At 45.1% G+C, this 27,086-nt stretch overlaps 1 protein-coding gene across 4 annotated transcripts in view; it reads right to left on the reverse strand.

Annotated features, from left to right (window-relative positions):
- Positions 1 to 5,136: 5,136 nt before the first annotated feature.
- DYNC1I1 (dynein cytoplasmic 1 intermediate chain 1) overlaps positions 5,137 to 27,086 on the reverse strand; it is a 334,133-nt gene continuing 312,183 nt past the window's right edge. For all 4 annotated transcript variants that reach the window (XM_051852963.2, XM_051852961.2, XM_051852964.2 and 1 more), the window contains 3 exons: positions 25,238 to 25,378; positions 21,693 to 21,818; positions 5,137 to 5,990 (listed from right to left, as the gene is read on the reverse strand). In XM_051852963.2, coding sequence (XP_051708923.1) covers positions 5,880 to 5,990; positions 21,693 to 21,818; positions 25,238 to 25,378 — 378 coding nt within the window. In that variant the 3' untranslated portion in view covers positions 5,137 to 5,879. The remainder of the gene's footprint in view (positions 5,991 to 21,692; positions 21,819 to 25,237; positions 25,379 to 27,086) is intronic.

Raw genomic sequence — 27,086 nt, forward strand, 5'->3', positions numbered from 1 at the left:
GATTAGCCTACTGAGCCGCAGCGCCGGCAAAATAAGATATATTTTACAATTCCTTACAAAGTTCAAGAATAGGCAAAATCAATCTGTTGTAGAAATCAGATCCATGACAAGGAAATAATTTTTTGTGTTGATAAATTGTTGTGTATCTTGACTCATGTGGTGGTTACATGAGTGTACATAATTGTTAAAACTTATTGAACCAAACTCTTTTTGTAAAATATTTTATTTATTTATTTGATCGGCAGTTACAGACAGAGGTAGAGACACAGAGAGAGGTCTTCAATCTGTTGGCTCACTCCCCAAATGGCCGTGGTGGCTGGAGCTGAACAGATCCAAATCTAGGAGCTTCTTCTGGTCTCCTTTGTGAGTGCAGGGGCCCAAGCACTTGGGCGATCTTCTGCTACTTTCCCAGGACATAGCAGAGAGAGCTGGATCAGAAGTAGAGCAGCCAGGACTTGAACTGGTGCCCATATGGGATGCTGGCACCACAGGCAGAGGCTTAGCCTACTATATCACAGTGCCAACTCCTTGAACCAAATTCTTAATACTTTTCATTTTATTTTATGTAAAGCAAACTCCAATGAAAACACAAAATATATACTTTTTTCATTTTAATTCTATAATCCTTTGTTCTCTTTCTCAGTGTATTCTCTGGTAGGGAACATCAGGTGCTTTTTAGTTCCTCTTCTGTTGTTCCTGATTTTTTTCTTTTTTAAGATTTTTAAAAATTTATTTGAAAGTCAGAATTACACAGAGAGGGAGAGAAACAAAGAGAGCTTCCATCCACTGATTCACTCCCCGCAAATGGCCACAATGGCTGGAGCTGGGCTGATCCAAAGTCAGGAACCAGGAGATTCCTCCAGGTCTCCCAGTGGGGTGCAGGGACCCAAGCACTCAGGCCACCTGCTGCTCTCTCAGGCACATCAGCAGAGAGCTGGATCAGAAGAGGAGCAGCTGGGATGTGAACCGGTGCCCATAAGGGATGCCAGCGCCACAGAAGGAGGCTTAACCTACTACCCCACAGCACTGGCTCTGTTGTTTCTGTCTTAAATTAGTTGTATTTTTATTGACACTGACCTTAGGCCTTCAAAGACTTGCTACTTTCACAGATACAACATCAACTGAAAAACTAAGGAATGACCTTAATTCTATTAAGGAGTAGAATTTTTAATATGTGCATGAAGATTTAGAAACAATTCTTTGAACTGGTGCAAAGGCCCTGTGGTTGAGTGTGCTTGGTGTCAAAGGGAGAGGGAGGATGTGTCATAGTTTGAGTGGCTGAGTAAAGATTGGGGTAGTAGAGTATAAGATCAGAGAAGTTGGGATCAACAGACTGGAGCCCAGCAAGCATTCTGACTTTCCTTGCAAGTGATGTGGAAGCCATTTTTGGCTTGAGCTGAGGAGCGTGACGTTCCAGCCTCACTGTGCTGAGAATGAGCGGGGTCAAGGGCGGAGCAGTGATGCACGTCCGGATGGAGAGGGAGGGTCTGGGCTGAGCACTGGCGTGCTGGTGTGTCTGCGCACTTCTGCTCATGTCTCCTTTCATGTCAGATGACGACTGGGTGCATAGCTCAAGGCTGTGTCCACCGAACAGGTTTCCCCTGAATCCTCTTTCAAAGTCAGCCCTGACGGTCGTTATAAAGCAGCTGCCATGCATTTCCAGCGTTCACCCGCAAACTGAGCCACTCTGTGTGCAAACCAAGCTTGGACCTTTTCCCCTTCTGCCAGGAGGTCCTACAGAATCTGCCCTTCCTATCCGTGGCAGCTATGCCAGCACGGAGCAGGGATGCTGGTCGGATTCTGTTGGGAGACACTGGGCTTCTGGCATTCTTGCTCCCTCCGCCTACTCGGTGTCTTTGGTCTGCTCAGATGTGCCTGCCTGATCTAGAACTTCCTCTACTTGCGGCGCCGGCACACCGGGTTCTAGTCCCGGTCGGGGCGCCGGATTCTGTCCCGGTTGCCTCTCTTCCAGGCCAGCTCTCTGCTATGGCCAGGGAGTGCAGTGGAGGATGGCTCAGGTGCTTGGGCCCTGCACCCCATGGGAGACCAGGAAAAGCACCTGGATCCTGGCTCCTGCCATCGGATCAGCGCGGTGCGCCGGCTGCAGCGGCGGCCATTGGAGGGTGAACCAACGGCAAAGGAAGACCTTTCTCTCTCTGTCTCTCTCTCACTGTCCACTCTGCCTGTCAAAAAAAAAAAAAAAAATAATAGAACTTCCTCTTACAGACTTCCTTCTAGGTCACGTGGACTTCATGGCTTGAAGGGACTGACAGGGCCCAACTCACAGTGGGCTGTTTGGATGTGTGATAAGTTCATAGCCCCAGGCAGAGAGTTCCATTTCTACCAGGACCTGTTTTGCTTCTTCCAGAACCCCATGGGCCACTGTTGCTCAGGCAGCCCAGACTTCTTTGGAATATTTGAGAAGAGGAGATCAGCATAGCCCTGAGGCAGAACTGTAAAGGAAAACTGTTCTTCCCAGGTGAGCATAGACTTGCTCTTAAGTCCCATACCACATCTTTTCTCACCCATGACACCACCACCTGCTGGTCGTATTGACCAAATAGAGCTCCCTGCATTGTGGTGTGCAAAGTGCTTTCCCATTCTGAGCCCCAAGGCCTGGCATGCCACCAGCCTATGCTGAGAGCACTCTTAGATACGGAGTGGGTTGGCTTCAGGACTGAGAGAGGCCCACCAGGTGCTATGCTTCCTTCTGTGTGTGTGGGTTTCTAAGGTTCTGCTGAACCTACATTAATGTCTCCTACATTAGAGTTCATAGCTCAGCTTGCTGTTAGCCATGCGAGGATCCCAGAAACTTCACTGAAGTGGCATGTTCCCAGATCCTCCTTGAATGTATCTGCCACCTTTTGGAGTTAGTGTATCCTAGCAAGGCTTCTGGGGCATTAGTCAACTCTTGCTTATCCTAGCTAATTAAGTGTGGTGTCAATGATGTAATCCATTGCTGTAGTTCTCTCTGAAGAAGAGAGGGAGACCTCTTGGAAGTAGAGAGGGAAGGAATAAAGAGGGAGGGAAGCAAAGAAGGAAGGTTACTTTTATTTATTTTTAAAGATTTATTTATTTGAATGGCAAAGTTAGGTGGAGTCAGAGACCTTCCATCTGCTGGTTCACTCCCCAAATGATCGCCATGGCTGGAGCTGTGTCCATCCAGAGCCAGGAGCCTCTACCGGATCTCCCACACAGGTGCAGGGGCCCAAGGACTTGGGCCATCTTCTGCTGCTTTCCCAGGCCACAAGCAGGGAGCTGGATCGGAAGTGGAGCAGCTGAGACTTGAACCGGCACCCATATGGGATGCTGGCACTGCAGACCAGGGCTTTAACCCACTGCGCCACAATGCCGGCCCTGTAAGTTTGGTTTGACCGAAGCACAATCTAAGAAAGTTGGCTCAGTGCTTTGTCTCGGGAAATTCTTACATCTCCCTGGTATTGGCCTGCTTTCATTTCTCTGCCATATTCAGTCTCAACGGGGGTCAGCCTTGGGAAGCATGGCCTTGATCAAATGTGGTGGATTTCAGAGAACAGCTGGAGCGGTCAGTTTTGCTGTGATAGGACATCTGGAACATCAGCTGGTAAACTTGAATGGCTGTGAGCTGGCTAGATATTGCTGTGTGCACACAGCCACTCCATGTGTGGCCTGGAGGTCTCAGGGTGGTTCTACTTACCCAGTGGCTGAGAGACTAGGGGTGGATGTGTCAGGAGACCAAGCAGGGTAAGTTTCTGTATAACCTCATCTTGGGCTATAGAATGAACGTTTATGTTCTCCCCAAATGGCCCCAACAGTGGAAGCTGGGCCAGGCCAAAGCCAGGAGCCTGGAACTCCATCCTGGTCTCTCATGTGGGTGCAGGGGCCATCTTCCACTGCTTTCCCAGGTACATTAGCAGGGAGCTGGATTGGAAACAGAGCAGCCAGGACTCAAAATGGCACTCTGATATGGGATGAGAATGTTGTAGTTGTGTCATGATGACAGCCTCCTCCCACACCATTCTTACATTGAAGCCTAAAGCCCCCACGTGTTGGGCTGTTGAAGGTGGTCATGAGGATGTAGTGAACAGGATGAGTGACCTTATAAGAAAAGGCATGACACGATTTTTTTCTCTCTACACCGAACCTTCTGCAAACCAGACACAGGATCTGCTGGTGCCTTTGACCTTGACTTCGAAGCCTGCAGAACAGTAAGTAAAATACTTCTGTTGTTTAGAGCAGCTTGCACTAAGACATCCTGGAAACCACTAAGCATCACTTCCCCCATTTCTGAGAGAAAAGACCAGCCCAGAGTCAACATGGGTTGGCACCACACACACACAGAGGGGTGGAGAAGGCCATAACGTGTTTTAACACTTGGTGAGCCTGCCTCCTTTAACACATGGGTTTCTGATTTATTCTTAGATACTTCAGTGTACAAAAAATTTTTGGTATATAGAAAAAAGCTGTTTATTTTGGTACAAAAATAATGAACTCCACTTCATTTTTTCATATGCATTTTTGAAGACCTCTTGTGTATGATTTCAAAATAATGTTGCATTAAAATGTTTTTATTCCACTTTCCATGGATTTTTTTAAAATATATTTTTATATGCTTGGGAAACTGTTTTCCCCAGTACTTCTCATTTATTCTGATACTCATTTTTACATGCCAAGGTTGTAATTTCTGTATCTACATACTATCTGGCATTTGGAGAAAACTATATCATTTTAAAAACTAAAAGACCTTAGTTCGAGCAGTGTCAGTCAACAAAGCACCAACGGAAATTTCCTTCCTAAGAAACCAAAAGCCTGCCTTAGTTTTCCTGCCTCAACCCCTAGTCATTACTTTGAGGCACGCAGTAACCTTTAAAAAGCACTGAAGTTGTTTTATAGGCATGTCTCCTCGTTCAGTGATATCATTTTCTGGTATAAAACATTTTTACAGTGTGTCCAACGTTCAGTATCTTTCTTATTTCACCATTTGAAACGGTCTTTGGTAAAGGGGACAGAGCTGCCCAAACCTACGGAAAACCACACATGTTCTCTCGTAAAAATCCTACTGGGAGTCTCACTCTTAATGTACCCTGATGTCCTTGTCCAAGCAGCATCCCCGCCAGACTTTCGCCCGAGGTGAGGATTTACCCACACTGGCGCAGACCTGGTTTGGAATGTTTTATTGGCAATTCTGGTGTCATATTTAGGAACCGCAGACTTTCGTTGGACTGCGTTAGCTTGAATGACAAGTATCAATGGTCAGCTCTATTTGAAATATTGTTAAAGTACCTAGAAATAATAGGCATCGCGATTCATTCCGTTCACTGCAACCAACCTCGCAAGCGTTCACGTCCGCAGTGGTGCTGCCATACAGTAATTGTTATTTGGAACTCGAGAGCAGCACAGAGAATACAGTCCTCTCATTATGTACATGCTCCAGGATCGTTTATTTTAATGCTTTCAAATAAATACGTTCCATGCAGCACACTACAATAAATAAGGAGCAGCAATGTTCTCCTAGTAAATCCATTCATACTGCGAGTCACCATGGAAAACAGCACACTGCAAGCCGCTGGCCCTGTACCACATCTGCACCCAATCATATCTGGCTTCAGATGGATTTAATAGGACTATACAGAAGTGCATGTAAGCACAAATTTAACCAGAGGTTTCCAGCTATTAAATACAGCTACTAAGTAGTTAAAAGGCAACAACTAAAGCCGTAAAGGTCTTCCCCCCACCCCCTTCATTTTAGACAGAAGTATAAAGACAAATACTCCGGTGAACCTCGGGTCAGCAGGAAGACGGTGGGATACGCTGGGACACTCGGATCAAGGCTGGCACAAGGACACCCAAAAGGTCACAGCGACACGGACACTGGGTGAGGCAGGGGCAGCTCAGGTCCGCTAGGCAGTGAGCTCCACTGCGCCTTCCTCCTCGCTGTCAGCTCTGTTGGCGCGAATCTCCACCAGGGTCCTGGCGAACCGTGTCCACTCGTCGTTGTGCGGGACTGCGAGCTGCAAAGCACAGAAACAGACGGGAGCCATGAACAAGGCCCTGATGCCCTCAGGCTGTCCCTCAGCGAGCAGCTGTGTCCTTGAGAATGCAAAGGCCAGCGAATAGTCCCCTTTGAATCAAGCAGGGCCTTAAATTAATAACTTCAGAGGAGACGCAAAAGTACTCATGGAACTGGCACAACTTTCAAAACTGACGTACACTGCACAGTCACAGTAGCCACATTAAGGTCCTTTTAGTAAAGAAAATTCTTAAGACCGGACTAACAGCAAACAATTGCATTATTGAGCAAGATGTCCAAGTAACTGTGCTACAGTCTTTCTCGTCAATGCTATTGATCCTCCTTCTAAAGTGTTGCTAATGTGTCAACAGAGGAGCTTACATATGCAAAGAAATCTTTCCACTATGAAACACTGCTTGGCCCTTTCCAACAAGGCCTGTGGGATAACTATGAATAATGGTAATGATAGCCACCGCTTAGCAAGAGTTCTAAGCACACTATATATAAGAACTCATGTCTCACAACATAAGTAATATCACTCTACAGATACAGGGAAAACTTTGTTTTAAAGAAGAAATGGAGGCACATGATGATAAAGTAATTTCACCCAGGTTGAAAGCTAGCAAGCATCAGTGCCAATATAAACTGTTTCCAATATCTGTAGCTAGTATATTAAACTGATTTGCCAAAAAGGGTTAGGGTGTGTGTGCATGTGCGCACGATAGCTTCTGCAGACAATTCAATGAGGAAGGAATTAACCCTGACTCCATGCAAAACGCACATTTAAATTTTGGTTAGCTGTTTTGAAAGATAATGATTTCTCTACCTTGCTTCCAAAAAATGTATTGCTTAAATGTATCAGGCAAGTGTTTGGACTAGAAAATTATCTGAAGATGAAAAGCAGGATTGAGTAGAAGTCTGAGTGATTCCACATAGAATAAAATTGATTTGGACTTTAGAGCCATTTTCTCTGGAGTATTACTCTGTAAGAGGGTGTAATCAATCCATCTACATAGTAGTGTCACGCATGCTACACATTCCACAAGCATTAAGAATACACATTCATCCCAATCAATAGACCTATAGACATTTTCAAAAATGAGGATACAAATAAATCTATACATTTAGATCATTTCTATAGCAGGAAAACTACCCACTACACAGAACTAAATAATTAGAACTTAAACTTTTTTTTGCACAGGATACTATTATTTGATACTGTCTATCCAAGAAAACTTAGTGGCGAGTAGCAACATCATTTTACAAAGTATATGCGTAAAGTCAGGCTAAATGTTTCTAGAATATAATTCTGGAAACGATGTACAGGTGGAGGAAGCAAGAATATTTATTTTGAGAAACAGGTTCAGTAAGGATTCTCTTGTCATATGACTAAAGTTTTTGAATGGTTAAGTACTCTTGCTATTGAAATGTATCCAAATTTCTTTTTAGGCCACAATGACGCAAGTTCACAATAGTAATGAGTGATGCTGTTCCCCTCTATGCTCACACCCTTTTCCCTTTTCTCTTAACACTGCACTGGGGAAATGAGATTCCCCCAAATCAATCATACAAAAGAGCTAACACAAAGCATAACCAGCAAAGGATTGGCCTCGTATTTATATGAAAGAATAGGTCCACTATTTCTTTTTCTCCTTCCAACCCCTGAGCAAGTGCTTCCAAAAAGAACCACAAAACAAAAAGCCCAGGAGAGACAAAAACTCAATCATGAAATCACATTTATCACTTTCTCCTATAAGGCGAGAAGCAAGCTAAAGGTGAAGTGCCTCACGGCTTCCTGCAAGTTCAGTGGCCAAAGCACGGGTCGCAACCCACAACCAAGAGCGTATGGCTCCTAAAGAGCTCAGTTTAACGAACAGAGCTTTGGTTTAGGAGCCAAAGTGGCTCAAATGTAAAGGTAAGGTATGATGCCCCATGAAACGACTTACTGAACGGGATGCATGGACACTGAGACCGGCAGTGTGCTCACCTGTTTGGTACAGCAGCAATGACGAGACTGGTAAGCAGCAACTGTAGTGAGGACGTATGTGCCCGGCACAGGCAGAAGCAAGTACAAACTGTGCTAAACACAATCACACACCTAACTAGTCAAAGAGGAATTCTGTCAAATTTAAACAGCCCTGTTGAACAAAAATAACCTAGAGACAGAATTCTATCTGACCTTTTCCACAGGGATGAGGCCAAGAGTACTGTAATACCAACACATGTTTTTAAAAATAGATTCCTACTCACCGAAGTTTCCACGGCAGTGCCACATATTTTGTTGTCTTTGATCCACTAAAGTTTCAGTTGGCTGTCAACATGTGAGGTTTTCTTAATGAAATTGTTCTGCCAACCATTTCCTCTCCAGAGTGTCATAGGTTTCACAGAAATATTCCTTTGCTTTGTTCAGACACAGAAACGTGAATAAATTTACCCACCTCAGCCCATTTCACCTTTGCCTATAGTTGTCTATAAAAATAACGATTGTAATGTTAGATTTAGTAGGTGAGCTGCAGACTGTCCCATTTTTAGAATTAAGTATCACCACCAGGAAGCCCTTTAAGTATCATCTTAGCTTCAATGTGTGAATGTGTATTCACAGGCTGTTTCCACACCTGAAGGAATAAAAAATTGGGGGCATCTGGATGACTTGGAGGTGAGACCCAACAGGTGTCCTAACCACCATGCAGGCCCCTCTTGTCGCTCATATCCACGCTGGAAACAGGCCCTGGGCAGAGCTGGCCCCTGCTGTTCGACTCTCTTCACAGCTATGACCAGGAAGGAGGCTCCAGAGCAGGTATGCACTCGAGACTTTCCGTCCAGGGATACCACACTTGCTAATAAACAGGAAAAACCTTTGTTCTTGGTTAAGAAAATCAGACTGTCATCGTGTCCCGACCAGCATATCCATCTGGGCAAGACTCGTGCATCAGCACTGATGGAATACCAATGACGGGCCGGGCACTGTGTTAGAATTACAGATATGGCAGTGCATCCTTTGGGAAGATGACAACTATGAAATACAGATGAAAATTAATTATGTTTTTATAGGCCAAAATGTATGAATACTGGCACACATTTTTAAAAACATTTTTCACTGTCAAAAAAATGCATAGCCTAAAATTTACCTTCCTACAGTGACAAGTACAACATTTCCCAATCTCTGTTGTATGTCAAGCAGGGAGCAGGCAAGCAAATGGCATGCTAATCACATTATTTCACTGTGTCTTCAAGTTTCTTTCAAGGCAGTGAGGGGTTTGTCTACAGCCTCACTGTGGAAGCCCCCCTGCACATATTACTGTGGAATAATTTCTAAACAATTTACATTTGTGATAGGAAAAAAATTTACAAGTATCTAAGGGTGATGAATAAATGCAAGTGAAAAAACAGATGAGGAAAAAAAAATAGTCCACAGTTAAACCAAAGGAACACGATAAAGGACTTGGAAAGTGATCTAATATCGTTCTGGTTCAGCCAGCAGCTTCCAGTGCTGATGTCGCATTACAGGTCAGGGATGACGCACGCTTCCCACTGCTCCTTAGAGCAAGTCCACCAGAGCCAGGCTACCCCGTTAGATGCCTGGGCTCTAACTCCCATTTTTCTTTTTGCTAACCGTCTAAAGCACTGTAATGCCCGAGGCACTCAGGGCTCTGATCCCTCACAAGTAATAAATCTCAGCTCTGAGAGCGACCAGCTTTCACAGAGATGGCATTAAACAGCTGTGGGAACTAGGGCCAGAGGCAGTTACTGAGGTAGCAATTTGGCCATAAGGAGGAAGCGCAATGAAACTGGGATTTGGAACGGGAGACTAAAGTCCTGCTCTTGTCTCGGCTGCTGGCAATAGTCGAGCACTTAACCTCCCATTGCCTCAATTGTAAAATGGGGATGATGATTCTGACCGTTGATCAACAGAGACGTGGAGAGGCGCTCACCACGGAACAGTCACGTGCACTCTTGTTCTTGGAGTTGTCACTCAAATGAAACCTGCTCCTAAAAATGAGATGCACACGGCCAAGCTATCAAATTCTACTGTGATTTCCTGCTTTTTAAAATGTTGTCCTTGAGAGTTAATTCTGAGGGCTATGGGCATGGGAAGGAATAGGATGGAGACCTTTCGTTAAGGGGCAGGAAAGGGAAGAAAGTGTAGGGAGGTAGATGACTGCTTGAGGCAGCCCAGGGCCTCGCCCCTCTAAGAAATGCCCGCGTTCCAGGGCAGAACAGTGAGCAGGGAATGTGTTTTTGAATCACCTGCTAGAAGGTTCCAAAGATTGTTTTGTTTTTCGTCTTTGGATGTTCTTGGGAGAAAGATCAAAAATAAAAAGTGTCACCACTGAGGGATGGATTGGCGGAGCTTCTGGGACCTCCCCCCTCCTGCTGGGGCTCTGCCAGGGCGGGGGGATGGGGGCTGATGGCTGCCTGGGGACCCTGACCCACCTTGCCCCCAGGCCAACCACAGGAGGCAAAGTGAAAAGATTTTGAGAAGGAAGGCAGGGATGACTTTGTTCACTTCCCATGGCACCCACCTCTCATCTGCAAATGTGTGGTTTAAATATCTCTGATCTTCAGAAAGAACTTGTAAGACCCCACTAGAGATATTAGAATATTAGAAATACTAGAAAATATTAGAGTTTGTTAGAAATATTAAATAAGACCAAAAAACAGAACAAGCTTGACAATGGTGCTCTGTAAACCCTGAATAAATGATGTTTGTCCTTCAAAATTTATCCCCCCCTACCAATTTTTCCTATTTTCCTTATTTGCACATCTACAGATCTGCATTTTTTAAGATTTTTTAAACATCTAGTTTCTTTAAAAATTCACACAAATGGTTTCCTGAACAGTTGCCCTTTCATAACAGCTGATTTTCATGAGTTGTGTACAGGGAAAGAATCCTTCTAGAACCTTAAGAGAAACCGTTACTTTTCATTGCCCACTTAAAAAATCAAATTTAAACTATACTTATTCCTTGAAAGTACACACAATTTTTCTTTTTCACATGTGATCATTATATCCCTAAATCAGTTGAGTTCCTGGTTACAGTACTTCCTACAATGGGATTCTACAAATATGACCCAAAATCCTAAGGCTTGGTAACTGCTGAACGTGCCGTTATAAAATTCAAGGGCGTTTTTATAACCAGGGTTAAACATACAAATATCATTCATGTGTTTCTTTTTATAGGCACAGGGCTAACCATTTTGAACAGTCCTCAGTCAAGCCTCCCTCCTTTTTATTTTGCAATTTTTCAGGGTTTATAGTACCCAGCAGCTGATTTTAAATAGCTGTATTATCTACAGGAATTCCTACCAGCCCAATGCTACATTTTTTCATAGAAAAAAAATATCTGTCTCAGGCATTGCTTAGTTTAAAAGTAGGTTGATCCAGAAAAAAAAATCTTGGATAGTTAAGACATTAGAAAAGCATTCAGTAATTTCACTTTGGTTTCTCAGATACATTAAGCATGGCAAACAAATTAAGTGAGGAGGATTCTGGGTTTCCAGATAAATATTGCATGGATGTGTGGTTCATCAGCTTCTTTGTAATCTTTCAATTAAACGGAGTCATTAAAAAAAAAAAGTCCATGAGACTATTACGTTAACCATTGATTCGGAACAGATACAAAAAATTCATCTCCTGAATTCACCTGCAAATTAAAGTTTGCTGCTAAAAAAGGCATCTCACAAACCACCTCTTCAGTATAATGCACACTATTTTCAAATGCATTTGCAGAAACCGAGGAAGTACATGTGGGTTTCCACAGGACGGCTAAGAGCTTTTCAAAAAGTCCAATTATTGATGGCACCGAATTCAGGAGATCGGTGACTAACTGGCGCACAAGCACCCTCTGTGTTCAGAGGAAGCCTGCATTTCCCAGGACAATTCCCAGGGCCACACATGCAGACGGAAGCGGGTGGGAGGCAATAAGCAACCAAACAGTCCCGGGAAGGCCCAGCAGACACACTGCACGGGAATACAGCTCCAGGCCGTTCAAGTCCCGGGAGAGCCGGGGCTGAAACCACGGCCCAGAGTCCCGGGCCAGCGGGCAGGGCGCGGCGGGTCTCAGGCTCCCGCGTCCCACCACAAGGAGGGACTGCATCATACCGGGTACAGAGAGTTGCGGAGAAGACAGGGGGAGTCGTGGTGGTCTTTGTTCCCTGGAGTCTGCTATTACCAGTCAGCAGGTTAAAATTTCTGGGGTGTTCAGCAGCGTTGGAATCTACGGTGTTCTGATGGTAGCTGACTACCTGTGAACGTCTTTTCCTCTCAAAAGCCCATCTAAGGAAACCACCCCTTCTGCCCACAAGGCTTGGGCCTTTTCGGCCAAATCTGGTCCCTTTCCCTGTGTGTCCAAGCGAACGGTTTCTTTTTACTGCATATTTCTAAGAGTGACACTTTAAAAACATCCATTACCACCTAATTAAGCAAAGAAATGAAAGGGCATAAAAGTCAAAGTAAATAGTCACAAATACGAGTCTACATCAATTTCCATCAGCCAGCAAATATCAAAGAAAATAACATATAATACTACTTCAAGACACGAACACTTAAACATATCCTTCCCATTAAAATTCAGCATCGTGAGAAGCACGACAAAATCAGGAGTTTTAACCCGTGGAGCAGCAGCAGGGTTCACGCACCGAGACCTAAGGATGAGCTTGTCCACGTTTGTATTAAAATCTCATCGTCCCCTTTCTTCAGAAATCTTTTAAGCATTATTTATTTTCCTACTGTTTGGAACAATCCATTTTTCTATCCAAAAGGCGCAGAAAAATGCTAAAAAACAATGGCTGATGGGCAATCATGGAAAATAAACTTCCTAAACTTCAATCACTTCTTTTTCTGTAACACAAAAAAAGATCAAAGAAATGGCAAGAAGGAGAAACAGCCTGAGCACTCGAGCCCATCTGTCATGTAGCCGAGCAAACATGTATCCCCTCTCTCCTCGATATTAACTATAGGTTTTTCCAGTAAATTCCTAGCAACCACTGCCTCCAAGCAGTTTTGACAAAACGAAGGCTTATTGCTAAACACCTTAAAAACATTCACCGAGGTAATAAAAGAAATGTCATTCCCTCCTACTGAAATGTTTGGGCATAAAAGAGGTATTTTTATAATGCAGTTCATGATTTACTGTATCTATAGTGTCCAAAAAAAGCACAATGAGAAGGAAGCATTTTTCCAGTGGTTTGACAACTGTTTGAATCAACGGTTACGCTTTCATTACACGAGTGGCCAATCGCTCACTTTTAAAAGCACCGTACTGGGGGGGAGACTGGATGGAGACCGGGGAGGAAGGAAAAGCGCTCTTTTGCCGAACGTATTTTCCAAATACCTTTTTCTGTACAAATACAATTGAATGAATTTTTTCCCATCCGTCAATCTGTAGCCAGCCTGGAGGCTGCATCCTGAGTGTCGCACACAATTAAGCTTTCCCTTAATTTCTCCCCAGATTTTTACCTGTGAATCATCCATCCATCCATCCAATATTCACTCAGTGCCAACCTCAGTTCAGGCTTGTCTACCTGAGTTTTTCTTTCTAACAGGGAAGCTGGTCTTCATGATACTAAAAAGCGTTTATTTTCTAGCTAAAGGAACTTAATGCCCAGACTGGTAAAAGGAAAAGAGTGGAGCTAAGGACGGGGAAACTCCTGGCCGGCTATTAGCACAAAGATCTTAGTAACAGATGGACCTCTGATCACTTTTCTCTGCCAGATTAAAAGGAGGAGTACAACTAAGACAGAAGAACTGGAGTCTTGGAAGCGTACATATTCTCCAAAAAATAAATAATTCAAGCTTTAAAGTTTAAGAGATGTTCACATAGCAGGCATTCTCGAAAACTCACGCACAGTTTCCTTGAAAGTGGAATACAGTGATTCACTAACTTCCTCACTTCCCAATGTTGATATTAACTATAGGTATTTCTAGTAAATTGATATTAAATTTCCCATGACATGGAAACATTTACGCAGAAGCATGCAAACGTCCACACTGGATGTCACGTTACATTTTAGATGTGCCAGAGTGACACACATACACATGAAGGAAACAAACCACGCTCTCTCGCTTACTACGCTCGCAGGTTCATCTCGATTCTTAGAGGATTACGTGACCCTCACACTCGGCTTTCTAAGCTCTGACTTCAGGCCACTGTTCTGAGCGGCAATTTTTCAAGATAAAATTGAGCAGTTTTGAAATTCTAAAACTAAACACAATTTTGTCAGCCATAAGAAAAATTAACACTATAATTAATGACTGCTTCAGAATCCAAACTGCTATTGAAGATGACAGTTTGAAACCACAGCAGAATCCTAAAGATGATTAATTATACAAACTGGTTCTTGTTTCAGAATGTTTACATTCATAGACCATTTATCACCAAAGGAGAATTTATGATTTTCATTGAATATTGCAAATTACCGTACACACATTAATTTGGTTTTCATAAAATTAGACATCAGGGTTTTTTTTTCAGTTTAATCAACTGCCCTATAATACATATAAATCATAAGCATTTTCTTATCAATTCAGAAAAAATTACTTGAAAAGACAGTAATCCGGTAAGACCATTTTCATAAGCTAATGCTACCTGTGTAAGCACACTATTTATATAATAATTAGTTTAATCATGGTCTTTTACATATATAATTATCAAAATGAAAGCCACTGCTATTACATTCACTATGAGTAATTATAACATTATTTGGAATTAATAGTACCTTTTCTAAATTAAGCACTTTTCCCAGAAGAAATCAAGTTAATACTAAAATTACAAATTATTTTATTTCAAATACTACAATTTAGTATGAGAAAGAACTGAATTAATATATTATTTCAACGTGGCTTTTTTTCTATAATTATGTTGTTATTAGTACCCCAAATCCACCCACACAAATATGCGTCTGGGGTCTTTGACTTTACTGGAGACATAGCACTGTGGCTGTAACACGAAAAATCCACGTTAAAAATCACAAAGCCCAGCGGAAAAGCTCCACGTGTTGCTTCCACGTCATGAAAAGACCTAGATGTCGTGTGCAAAACCAGGTATCTGGACTTGCAGGTTTCACCTGGATGTTTGGTGTCACGGAAGAAAGTGTGCCAAAGTCTTTCCATTTCTATGGTGGGAAAACCAAATGCAGTGTTTAGCACTGGCTACTGATGGTAATATTATGACTAAGACCAAGTCATTACTTGGAAAGATCTTCAGGAACCCAGCAAGTGAGGGAGAAATGCAGGCACTCTGGTGCTCCTAACTGGCTGTTGCCACGCGGAGGCCGGGGCTGCTCTGCGACGTAGAGGCTGCCAAAGCTTGGCCGTGCAGGCAGGTTCACCTCGACTCATTTCAAATGCAGTTCTTTTTCGTGAAGGGACTCTCATTTGAATTAACCTCCCTGACCCCAGTTAACATCTCTTCTTCTGATCTGCATAGCCCTGTGTGTCTACACGTGAGAGTCAGTCACAGGTGGACACGCAGGCTCCTGTGGAGAATCGATGTAGACCCTGTCCCACTGCAAAACGTGAAGCAAGCCCATAAGGCAAATGAGAAGAGCGCTAAGTAAAATCCACACTTAGAAACCCTAACTGCACTGTATTTGTTCTGTGTCACACAGACCTGTTTGGACTCGCTGCATTTCCAGTGTATCAGACACTGCCACACTGAATTGTGTTGTACGATTCAAAAGAAAAGGCTCACGGACTCTCTCTCGGGCCCTTCGGGTCCTGGCTGCCTGTGACGACCACTGGAGGTACCTCCCAACCAACAAGTCTCCTATACCTGTCAACACTTGGACCATTATTCTAAAGCATACCACATGCGTCATTTTTCCTGTTGGGATTCCATTTCATTTCAAAGCTTTAAAATATATGCAAGTAGACGTTGAAAATCATGCTTACTTTCTAGCAGTTACATTTGATCACTTGTATTCACTTGTATTTTTCCTTCCCAAGACTTTTCCAAGGCCATTTAAATATATTAATGAACATCACATGTACTGCATTCATTGAAATTTATAATCAAATGATAGCGATTCTTTGGGTCCCCTAACAGTCATATCAAACATGCTATCTGAAATGCCACCTAAGTTAAGAGTTAAAATTTAAAGACTGATGCACATCTCCTTCGGTAATTAGTTAAAGGGATAACAAACACAAACGAAATTAAAGTGAGAAGAATTAAAGTTTCCGAAGTCACAGCTTTTAAGTTCCCATTTTATTTTTCAAATAAAATCCTGCTTTAAGGTGAAAATGACTTTGGAATTCTGTCATTGGACTACTGTAAAAAATGTAATCAGGGATTTGAAACCTCCGTGTATTTATCACCACTGAAAACAAAATCTTCCCTGGAAGAGGTTAATGGAAAAAGAAAGAATAGGAGGTGGAAGAGAAACTGCTTCTTTCAAAACCGGAGCTGCAAACAGCATTCTAACTAATTCAGATAAGCAGCACACACAGTTGTTAGGGGGTATTTATGGCAGCCGCATCTGTATGACAGCACTGAAGCATTAACAATGGCAGTGGGCTTTCTACAAAACACATCCGCAAGAAAGACAGGTAGAGAGGCTGTCAATCATCGGGCACGTGAATAATTCTCCACTCACTGGCCCATGCGCTCTTAAAATCAGCTCCACAGACACAGAAAAGCTTGCTATTCAAAGAGCCACAGCAGTCATTTTTATTTTTAATTCTTTAAGAAACGTGTGTTCACACATCATTTGAAAAACAAATCCAACGATGACTAACAGCTCTCTACAAGTGTATTCCAAAGGTGAATACACTTGATATTTTCAGGTTATATTTACTTAATTTATGACTTGTTTTCTTGCCCATGTTTCAGTTAACTGAATGGGATCCTATACCACCCAAACAAACAGACAGCATCCCATAGTTTGGAGATTTCTCAAGAACTTATTCAAGAGCTAGGTTATTTTTTATTTTAGATCTCAGAAAATTAAGAGAGTCTATTTAAGTAACTTCTGAATGCACAAATGGAATAGAATTTCAGGCAAATAATGAAAAGGGGTCTTCTCTTTCGTTGCCTTTGCAATAACTTCTATTTATGCTAATAGGAGTTAAGCACCTGCTCTGTAAAGAAAATAGACCCCCATCTGTGAAAATAAATGTGTACAGTATACTTCCCAGATATAATGCTGAAATCAAACAGCCAAGAATGTGTGCCACGTAAACACCGCATTACATGGCCTACCTGAAAACACCGGTGTTTTATATTTTACCTCCTGAGTCACAGGTCCCTTGATATTACTCATGGCTCTGCCATTTGAATGGAACACAAAGAATAAACCAAGGAGGATGGACAGACTCACTGTGGCAACTGCCAGGAGCTCACATCCAATCCTCTGTTTACCGCTTCAGAAGTTCACAACCAATGGCATCAGTACCTCTAGACCTGAGCCACAGAGGACAACTGCATAACAGAGGGGGCATGGGCATGGTCATGGTCATGGTCATGGGCGCCGGGCTGGGACTCTCAGTAGCAGCTGCAGCCCCAGCTGGGACAGGAGATGAAGCAGATGACTGTTAGGGACTCTGGCGCTCCCAGAGCCTGTCTGAGTGCCAGGTCCCACAGGAAGGCGAGTCTGCCTGGAAGCCAATGGGGCCAAGTCCATGGGAAGCCACAGAAGTCTTTCTCATCAGGGACCTCTCCACAGCAACGTGGGGGAGGAAAGCCTCACCCACACCGCTGCTCCACCTGACGGCGCACACTGTGGGGTTCTCACTGCAAGTCATACTACACTTGCAGCTGCAATTTCCACGTGATCAAGATGGGGCTGCAGGTGAGTTAGAATCGCCAGCATCAGCTTTGTCTTTAGGCGTGCAAGATGGTTATAAAGTAAAATCATAGCTCTTCTCAGTCAACATTTTTATTATTTATTTTTTAAAAAATTTTATTATTATTTTTTTTTGACAGGCGGAGTTAGACACTGAGAGAGAGAGAGACAGAGAGAAAGGTCTTCCTTCTGTTGGGTCCACCCCCAAACGGCTGCTACGGCCGGCGCGCTGCACTGATCCAAAGCCAGGAGCCAGGTGCTTCCTCCTGGTCTCCCATGCAGGTGCAGGGCCCAAGCACCTGGGCCATCCTCCACTGCCTTCCCAGGCCACAGCAAAGAGCTGGCCTGGAAGAGGGGCAACCGGGACAGAATCCGGCGCCCTGACCGGGACTAGAACCTGGTGTGCCGGTGCTGCAAGGCGGAGGATTAGCCAAGTGAGCCGCGACACTGGCCCTCATTCAACATTTTAAATATGACCTATTTCTTAAAAATAAGTAATAAGAAGATACATCACAGAGCACATAGGACAGCTAACCACATTTCCAGACCTTCTCCTTCCTAGTGACGCAGGTGGCGGCCTCAACTTTTCATTTCTGGTTTGCCTCGGGAGTGGCATTAACAGCAATACTCTCATGGACAGAGCTGGCTACGTAATCTGCAAGGCCCCGTGCAAATTGCAAACATGGGGCCCTTGTTGAAAAATTTGTAGCACTTACCAGATAGTGCTAGTGGAGCACTAAGCCAAAGTCACACCTCTCTGCAACGCGCAGGTCCCAGACCCGTGAAGCCAGCCTCACCTGGCGCAAGACAGCTTTCCTCTCCAGCCTAGCGGGGTCTCAGCCCAGACTGCACTGGGAGAACCGACAGAGACGCTGGCCACTCAGCGGACTGAGGTCCAGAGGAAAATGGAGCAACAATGTCCTCTGAACACGACCGTGTATGTTCTCACACAGACTACCCTAAAGTGCCTCCAGAAGTGTTTCAGCTGCTCTCTAGAAAGTCCCACAAAACAGTCTTTTCCATCCAAAGGCCAGCATCACCTTGGCGAGGAGTTGCTTTAAGCAGGGCCACAGGACCAGTTTTGAATACTGCTCACGGTGGCACAAGCTGCCTGGTATTGTATTTGTTGCTTTCCTAAACCACCTCCTGCTCAAATCCATTCTCTCCCATCAGCCGTGCACCAGCCTTAGCTTAGACTGCTAATTCTCCGTGGGCCAGCTCGCCATGTAGGTGCGACTGGTTTCCTGCAGTTGGGGCGACGTGGACGGCGGGTGCCCCTTCTTCTAAGTACAGTTATGCCGTGTCAGTCCTAGGCTGGAGAATGACGCAGTGGCCATTACAGAGACGGGAGCAGTGGCACTCGGGGGGTCCTGCCGTCTCTCAGAGAGAAGCCCCAGCCCCGGGGAAGTCGTCTCTCCCTACCTGGTCCTCAGAGATTCAGAGTAAGCCACGGGGGTGAGCAAGGAGGAGCAGAAAAGCCTCCTCCCACCCTGAAATACATGTGAGACACCTTACAGAAATACTCAGAACAAAAAAACACTACAGCTAAGACAAAATTATTTTGTTAAGTCTGAGTTTTTGTGAGCTATAGACTGCTTTGTCTGTGATCAAACAATACAGAAAGAATTGTTCAAGGGCATAAGCCTATCCTGATTTCTGGTTATTCCGAGGAGGGCAAGAAGATTGTAATATTACCTACTCTCAATAAAATAGTATATCCTTTTTTCTCCCTTCTGGTAGTGAATTTGTAGGGATAAACAACCCTACAAATTGTTTGGCCTATTATATGTCACAGAGATTTTTCTATAGCCTGTCTAGACTCCCGACAATAGGCGAGACTGGCCTATAGCTGCAGACATTTCTATAGTCTGTAATATCACTTAGAAAAGTAAGGGCAATAACAGAAAAATGAAAACCAGCCTGACCTGCCAGGACGATAGTAGAAATACGAGTATAACAACACTTTCCAATTTAGAAATGATGATAGCATCTCAGAAAGAAGTTTTAGCAGCCACGTATCAGCCAAAGCAACTTTTGTAAAAATCATAGATACCCCCCAAATGAGTCATATTTAAGAAACTGCCCATAAGCTATAAAAGCACTTTATTGCAGAAAATTCTACATATGTTATAGTGCTTTCTGACGGCACCATGATGGTGTGTGTGCAGTATATCTATGTATGTACTTGTAGTATTTTAAGTCAACACAAAGATTTTTCAAAAGGCTCTTTAAAAATAAACAAGATTATCAAACTCTTTTTCAGCCCTCTTGGAATACATCAAAGAGGGATCAAACAATTAAAGCTGCAAATAATTTGAAAAGTGTTCAGAGACACTGTATATATGCAAAAAAAAAAAAAAAAAAAAGAAGGGTCATCTATGTTCTTCCATTTTATCTGAGCATGTCTCCAGATTTCTCTCCCATAATTAAACTTGGTACAAACAAGAAAGGGAGAGGGGAGAGAGTGAGCAAGCACAAGACCCTTGTGACTTTATTTATATTCTCCTTTGCTCCCTTTTAAAATTTTCAGGAAATGTTGCTTGGTTTTATTTCACCGAGGATCAATGAAAAAGGCAGCATTAAAAATTAAGAACACTCATTGAGGAAAACACTGTCGTAAAACTCTCGGTGGCATTTCCAGCTCCGTGGGTGTTTCCTTCCCAGAGTCTCCAAGTGCGTCAACAGTCAGCAGACCATGGGCATTGTCCCCACTGGGGGCCAACACTAACAGAGGCTCTGTCACCCTTACGATGACTCAGCTCCTGGCACCTGGGCAGGGAATGCAACAGAGAACATGCAGTAGAGAGGTTCCTGCTGGCGGTTTACTTAGAGGTGTTCATCCCAGATCAGAAAACTCCCATCTCTAAAGTCTTCCAATGTCTGTCCCCAACTATACGTTCAAATATGTCAGCTGGTTTCAACATCATCAACTGTACCATGCAGCATTATGTACTATGTCACCCTAAGTTCCACCAGAGAACCTGCCATCTAGGATTGCCAAATTTATAGGATGATGATGGATGAAACCATAAAAAACAAAAAACAAACAAAAAAAACCCTCCATGTGATCAGCTAAACCCACGCACCAGGTATGCAGCCCTTCCGAGGCCTAAGATGCTATGCACACAAATGTGGTCTATTTTCCTCCTGGAAAGGCCAATGTTAGATTCAGATTTATGCCAAGAGAGTATTACACAACACTCGTGTTTTGTTTTGCAATATTTTGTCTTTAAGGAAATCATTCTTCAGCCTCACCAGAAATGCAGGTTTTTGTCAATGCTTTCTCATAGTAAAACAATAAACAGAAGCTTCACTACAATTGATTGGTAATGTAATATTAAGTATGGTATAAACATTTATGGAGGTTCTACTGAAATAGAAGTAGTAATTTTTCCTTTGATACATGCCACGGTATTCAGGAATGCTTTATAAATCTTGTAATAAGATACCAGAGAGGTATATATCTCACATAATAACCTTGGGTACCATAAAAAAATGGTGCAAAATTTAGCGTAACCTTGGCTGTCTTCATTGGCTACACTTTAATTAAAGAGAAACAATACGTTGTAATTAAGCATACCAACTACAACTTGGACTTTTCAAAGTAACCAAAATCCAAAATTCACAGTATGCTGAATTTGGCAAACTTTCCCTCCTCACCCAATTGTTGGGAAGCGCCGTGCTTGCTCCCAGGGTGGTGGGAATTCGACTGCAGGAGTCTGTCATGAACTCCAGGGTCCTGTGCGTGGCGACACCAGGCCCTCGGGAGGTCTCCCCAAATTCCCACCCCAGTCAATGGAACCTTGCACACACACCAGAGACCCACACGGTCTTGTTGGGAATTTCTGCAGCACTCGGAGGTAGACACACAAGTCAGAGAACCAAACGCAACCAAAGCCCAGACACCAAACATCCGCTACCTCTCCGACGTCGTAGATCCAAATGCGGCCTTCGGAGTCCCCCACGGCGACTTCCTTGCCAGCCTGTGCCCAGCGGACGCGGTTCAGGGCCGATGCCCCCTCAATGGCCACGCTTGCTGTTGGAACCTGTCGGAGGGGTTGGTACAGGGGAAAATGAGTATGAATAGGAGCACACGGACTCCCAAGGACACGCTGAACTGCATGAGTCACCGCCTTCCTGGGCATGAAGTAATATATATAAATATACATACACACACGTCCCTTGGGCAAGGTAAAAAGGATTCATTGTTCTTAAATTCTACGCTCCAGCGAATTAAGGGGCTGAGAGAAGCAAAGAGACGCTTAAACCAAAAAAGGGAAGGAGGGCGAGCCTCTCCCCACGGTCAATGGGCCGTCCACGACATATTTCTTTGGATGGTGCCAGGTGCATCCAACAGGCGAACACAGCTGCTCAATGTGACACTTTGCCATCAGGTCATGATTTAGGGATCAAAGGAGAGAATTCAGGATTTGCCAAGGTTAAGGCTTGAGTCTTCCCTGGCCTGAATCTTCAGGGGAAAACATATGTGTATATTCATTCACGCCTCTACACCTCAGAGTGGGGGTGATCAGAGGGCGACTCATGTCCAAACCTCAAATTCTCCCTGGCTTTTTTCTCCATTCCTTTTCCTTTTTCTGCCCTTCTCCACCGTGCCAGGGTGTGGGAAGTGGTCTATGACTTTGGCAATGTCCTCCGGGTGTTCTCCTGCTAGAACAGAACCACCCACTTGCAGGAGATGTCCTCCATCTCCTTTCATAGTCACGAACACCCCAAATCTGCAAACAATGATAATTATGATGATCAGACTCAGGGTGAACCGGAGGTGCTGGCACACGGTGCTTCTTGTAAGAATCTCAGCATCCGGCAAAAGAGGGGTGGTGAGTGTCCTCTGCTCCCATCATCACTTGTGTCAACCGGGGTCCTTCAGGTTGGAAGTTCAGCGCCAGCCTACAGATCCGATCTGCTGAGCCCTCTAAGGAACGCTCAGTGGGAAAGAACATGGCATGGCCAGGGAAAGGGGGAATGCTGACACAGAAAGACAGCAGGGGCATCTCGCGCCACCACGTCAACCTGCGTCCCATCCAGGAGCCGCATCCGGACGGGAAGACGAGCAGCGCCCCCACTTAGCATTCCCGGCGTTCTGCTCCTCGGGGGAATTGAAACCATCTGTTTACATGAAATTATTGACCCAATACCTACTTTAAAAATAGCAATAAAAACTCTATCACATGTAAGAATCTGTGTTTAAACTTAATCTTGAAATCAATAAAAATTCACCCGCTTAAATCATGGCATGTCAATCGTGAGCAAAAACGTAAAACAAAAACTCCCTCGCTCATTTGTTTTTTGAAAATACACAATTTCTGCAATAAAGGAACCTGCTGTGCAGCGTGGAGTCTGAATTTTTAATCAAAGCTTTTAAAGGCCAATGTGAATTTAGATGGACTGTAATTCTGTCAATATACTTTTATCATTAGTGAGCTGCCCAGAAAACAAATCCATGATTCAGCTATAGGGCCTTGAGAGTTAATATTCTGACACCATAAGGTAGACAGACCACAGGAGACTCTATCTCCTAATTCTATCAATATCAAATTTTATCTATGGGCAGTTTCAAAAACTGAATGAAAATATTCGATCTTAATAAAAAATACTAACCCTGTTGGCCTTTTTATATATTTAAAATCACGCCTAATGTATTTTTAAGAATTTTATTTGGAATTTAAGTAACACAGCAAACTGAAAAAATATTCTAAACATTTTAAAGTACCTTCTTTTTATAGGTAGTATAAATGATTTAAAAAATAAAAACTGACAGCCTCTAGTAACTGCTAATGCATGCATGAAGGAAATGACTAAAATATATTTATACGACTGTGTATTTATCTCATTGGTAATGACTTCGCAGTTCCCGAAGAATCCATAACCTCATCTCTATGCTCTGTCTCTTACTCTGGAACTTTGGTTTCACATGCTTTCACAAACATTTGCAGCTCACAGAACCAAGGGAAGACACATGTTTATATATGAGTGCGTAGCGCAAGGTACTGCCGTGAGCAGCACAATCAGTACTGAGGTGGGCAAATCCGAACCAGGCCTGCACAGGATGCAACTGGGCTAACCTGGTCTGAAAGCGTGATGATCTAAACCACACTTGTGGCCGTAACAAAACAGGCCCCTTCTCTGGGAATGCACCCCCCCCCCTTTTTTTTTTAACAAGTCTAATTCCTAATCTGACAAGTATTTGAAACATTTTGGTCCACCTACTGGAAGACAATGATTTGAGGCTACGAGAAAGCATTCAGTTCATCAGTGGTTTTGAAATCGAATATTTAGCAAATAAACTCTTAGAAGCTTCTCTTTTGATACCTGGAGAAAGAGCAGGGGGAAATTACGTTGGGCAATGCTGAGCCAGGAGCTTCCTTGTATTAACAACTTTTTGACTGCAGAAGCCCCGGTCTCGAAGGCATTACAGGGGAGGCCGGCCTTAGCCAAGCCTCGCCTCCACCGAGCCCCGAGCTGGTGCTGAAGTCTGGAAGCCGTTTGTTTTCTGGTTGCTCCAAGTGAGCCAGCTCCAGCACCGAGGCGCAATATGATTTCAATCAGCAGTGATGAAAGCCTCGGGGAAGCCATTACAACGGAAGGCAATAACATCTTCCTACGAAAAGCAGGAACGCTGTAAACATCGCAGCGTCTGCTGTCGGCGAGGTTCCAGAGAGGAGTCACTGGGGGGCTGTGGCGGGGCGGAGGAGAAACCCAGGCTGCGATCGAAGTTAGAGAGAGAAAACGGGGGACGCGGACCCCCGCCTAGGCCGCCGAGGCACCGACGCCCCCGCCCCCCGGGCAGCTGCTCGCCTCCTAATTAAAGAGGCTGCGGCCGCTTCCTGCTCGCAACGCCCAAGACCTCGCTCCGCGCCTGCACGTGACGCGCGGGCTGCGGCACCTGCGCCTCTTACCTGTGCGCGCGCCTGAAGTCAGCACCTGCCCAGAGGCCGCCTGGTTGTAGGAAATCAACGGGAGTTTAATAGTTATGCAAAAAAAAAAAAAAAAAAAAAAAAAAAAAGGCAAAAGCCCCAATAGCTGAATTTCCATCCTATTTAGGGACATTAGGAGGGGAGGAAAAATAAAGCAACTGTGCACACTGCATCTTTTTTTTTTAAACCTAAATACATACCTAGAGCATATTTTGAAAATAGTATTTCTTGATTGAGTGCTTTGTTTAAAAAGATATATAGGTGCTTTTCACCGGGACAGGTTAAAAACCCCACTTTAAAAAAAAAAAAAAAAAAAGACCGAGGTGGAGTCAGAGTTCAGGGTCTGCGGGAAGGGCGCACGGCCGTGGCACCTACAGCGGTTGCCAGCCTCGCCCGTCCCGCGTGGCCCCCGCAAGCCCCGCAGGGCCAGCGCGCAGAGACGCGCCCGCGATCCCGCTCGCTCCGGTGCGCGCACAGCCTGGCGCACGGCGCGGACTCCCGACCCAAGCCCCGGGCGCGCGGCCGCTCACCTCCGTGTCGGTGTTGAGGTTCCACAGGTCCAGGCGCCCCATCCCGTCGACGCAGGCGAAGAGCGCGGGGTGCACGGGGGACCACATGACGTCGTACACGTAGTCCGCGTTGTCTTCAAAGGAGTACAGCGGCTTGTTGTGCTGCAAGGCGGGGAGAGACCGTGACGACTCGGCGGCGCTGCCGCCGCCCCGGGCTGTCTGGGGGAAGCCTCGTGAAAACCTTTGCACGTTCACCGCGTGCCATAAAACTGCCCCAGATGGAAGTCCCCGGGAAGGGGACGCGGGCCTCGCACCGGGCTGCCGCTGTCCCGTGGCGGAGCGAGGGGGCGCGCGGTTCCGACCCGGCTGGCGGGGGGCCGTCCCCCTCGCTCGGAAGGCCGGCCACCCGGTCCGAGCTCGGCCAGCCGCCGGGAGCCCGACGCCAGCGGCGGTCTGCACGGCCGGGACCCGCGGGCGCGCTCCGCAGCGCCCCGAGCCCCTCGCCTGGAAGAAGCCGCCTGCCACCTGGTGGTACGAGCGCGGCGCTGCACCGGCCGTCGGCGCTGGACCAGGCCCCCCCCCGGGGGGGGGGCGGACAGGGAGAGGGGGACACAGACGCGTCAAGGGCTGCGTGGGGTGGGGGGTCCTTTCTGCTGTCCAAGACCCGCGTGTCTCCACCGGCCCAGTTCAGCCAGACAGGGAGGACCGATGCGGCTTAGGTCCAGGGCCCCTGAACCCACACTGAGCAAACCCCAGCTTCTCGCCCTCAGGGTGCCTCCAGGAGCCCTAGCGTGGCGATTTGGGGGGCAAAGTGGCCGCGCGCCCCCACTGCACCCCAACGGTTCTGCCCCAGAGGCGCACCGTAAACCACCTCGGCGCTCCAGATTTCCAGTGAACACTGTCACGTCAAATAGCACCCAAGTCGGAGGCAAGTTTGAAAGTACACCAGAAATCAGATGTAATTGGACTTCATGAATTATTCATCCCATCTGGCTTGTCTTATTCTAATTTCTGCATAATGGCTTTACTAATCCCTGATCAATTAATGTAAAATGAAATTTAAATGATAATGAAAGCTCTGGAGATAAAGGAAATTAAGTATTCTTACAGCCTCTGACAGAAATCTAAACAATGGGAGTTCTCCCCCAGTGGCTTCTTGCCGCAGTCAGCTGTCTGACCCTTCCATGGGCTGCACCCGGGCACCGGGTGCCTGTGCAGGTCAGAGCCACGGACCTGGAGGGGAACAGCGGGCAAAGTCCCCAAGGTGCACCTGCAGAGAACCAGCCAGCAGCGAGTGCTGAGGCCAGCGGGAGAGATACCAGGGCGCCCTAAACTAATGCTAAGCTTTGTTAAGGAGGATCGCTTTGATATTAAAACATCACGGCTTAGAAGTGAGCAAAACTTAAATACATTAAAGCAACGCAGCATATTTAGATGTGTGTGTGTCTGTATGTGGGTGAGGCAGACGTATCTTATTTTTAATTCCAAACTCTCTGACCTAGAGTATAATTTGAAAAAAGAATACGAAACATTGAGCCATCAGAATTAACCAGGCATTTGCCTTACAGTTTTGTACTTAACAATTCTGTATTCTTGAGCCAGTATAGGTACATGGTGTGCCATTTTGCAGTGGACTTGACGCCATGGGTATGTGCTATCGGCTACTTAGGTCTGGATATTCAATGACAGTGGCTGATGGTTCATTTCTCCTAATTAAACATTTCTTAAAGGCAGTTGGAGTAGCTCGTGCTTCACTGGCCACAGTGAGCAGGATCCTAGCTCCTCGCAGAGATTATGCCCACTGCCAGTCCTTGCTGTTGGAGCTCACAAATCACTGTTAAAGAATGCAAGAAGCCAGAGCGGGGACGGA

Source organism: Oryctolagus cuniculus, chromosome 16 (assembly GCF_964237555.1).
Source record: "Oryctolagus cuniculus chromosome 16, mOryCun1.1, whole genome shotgun sequence".
NCBI lineage: Eukaryota > Metazoa > Chordata > Mammalia > Lagomorpha > Leporidae > Oryctolagus > Oryctolagus cuniculus.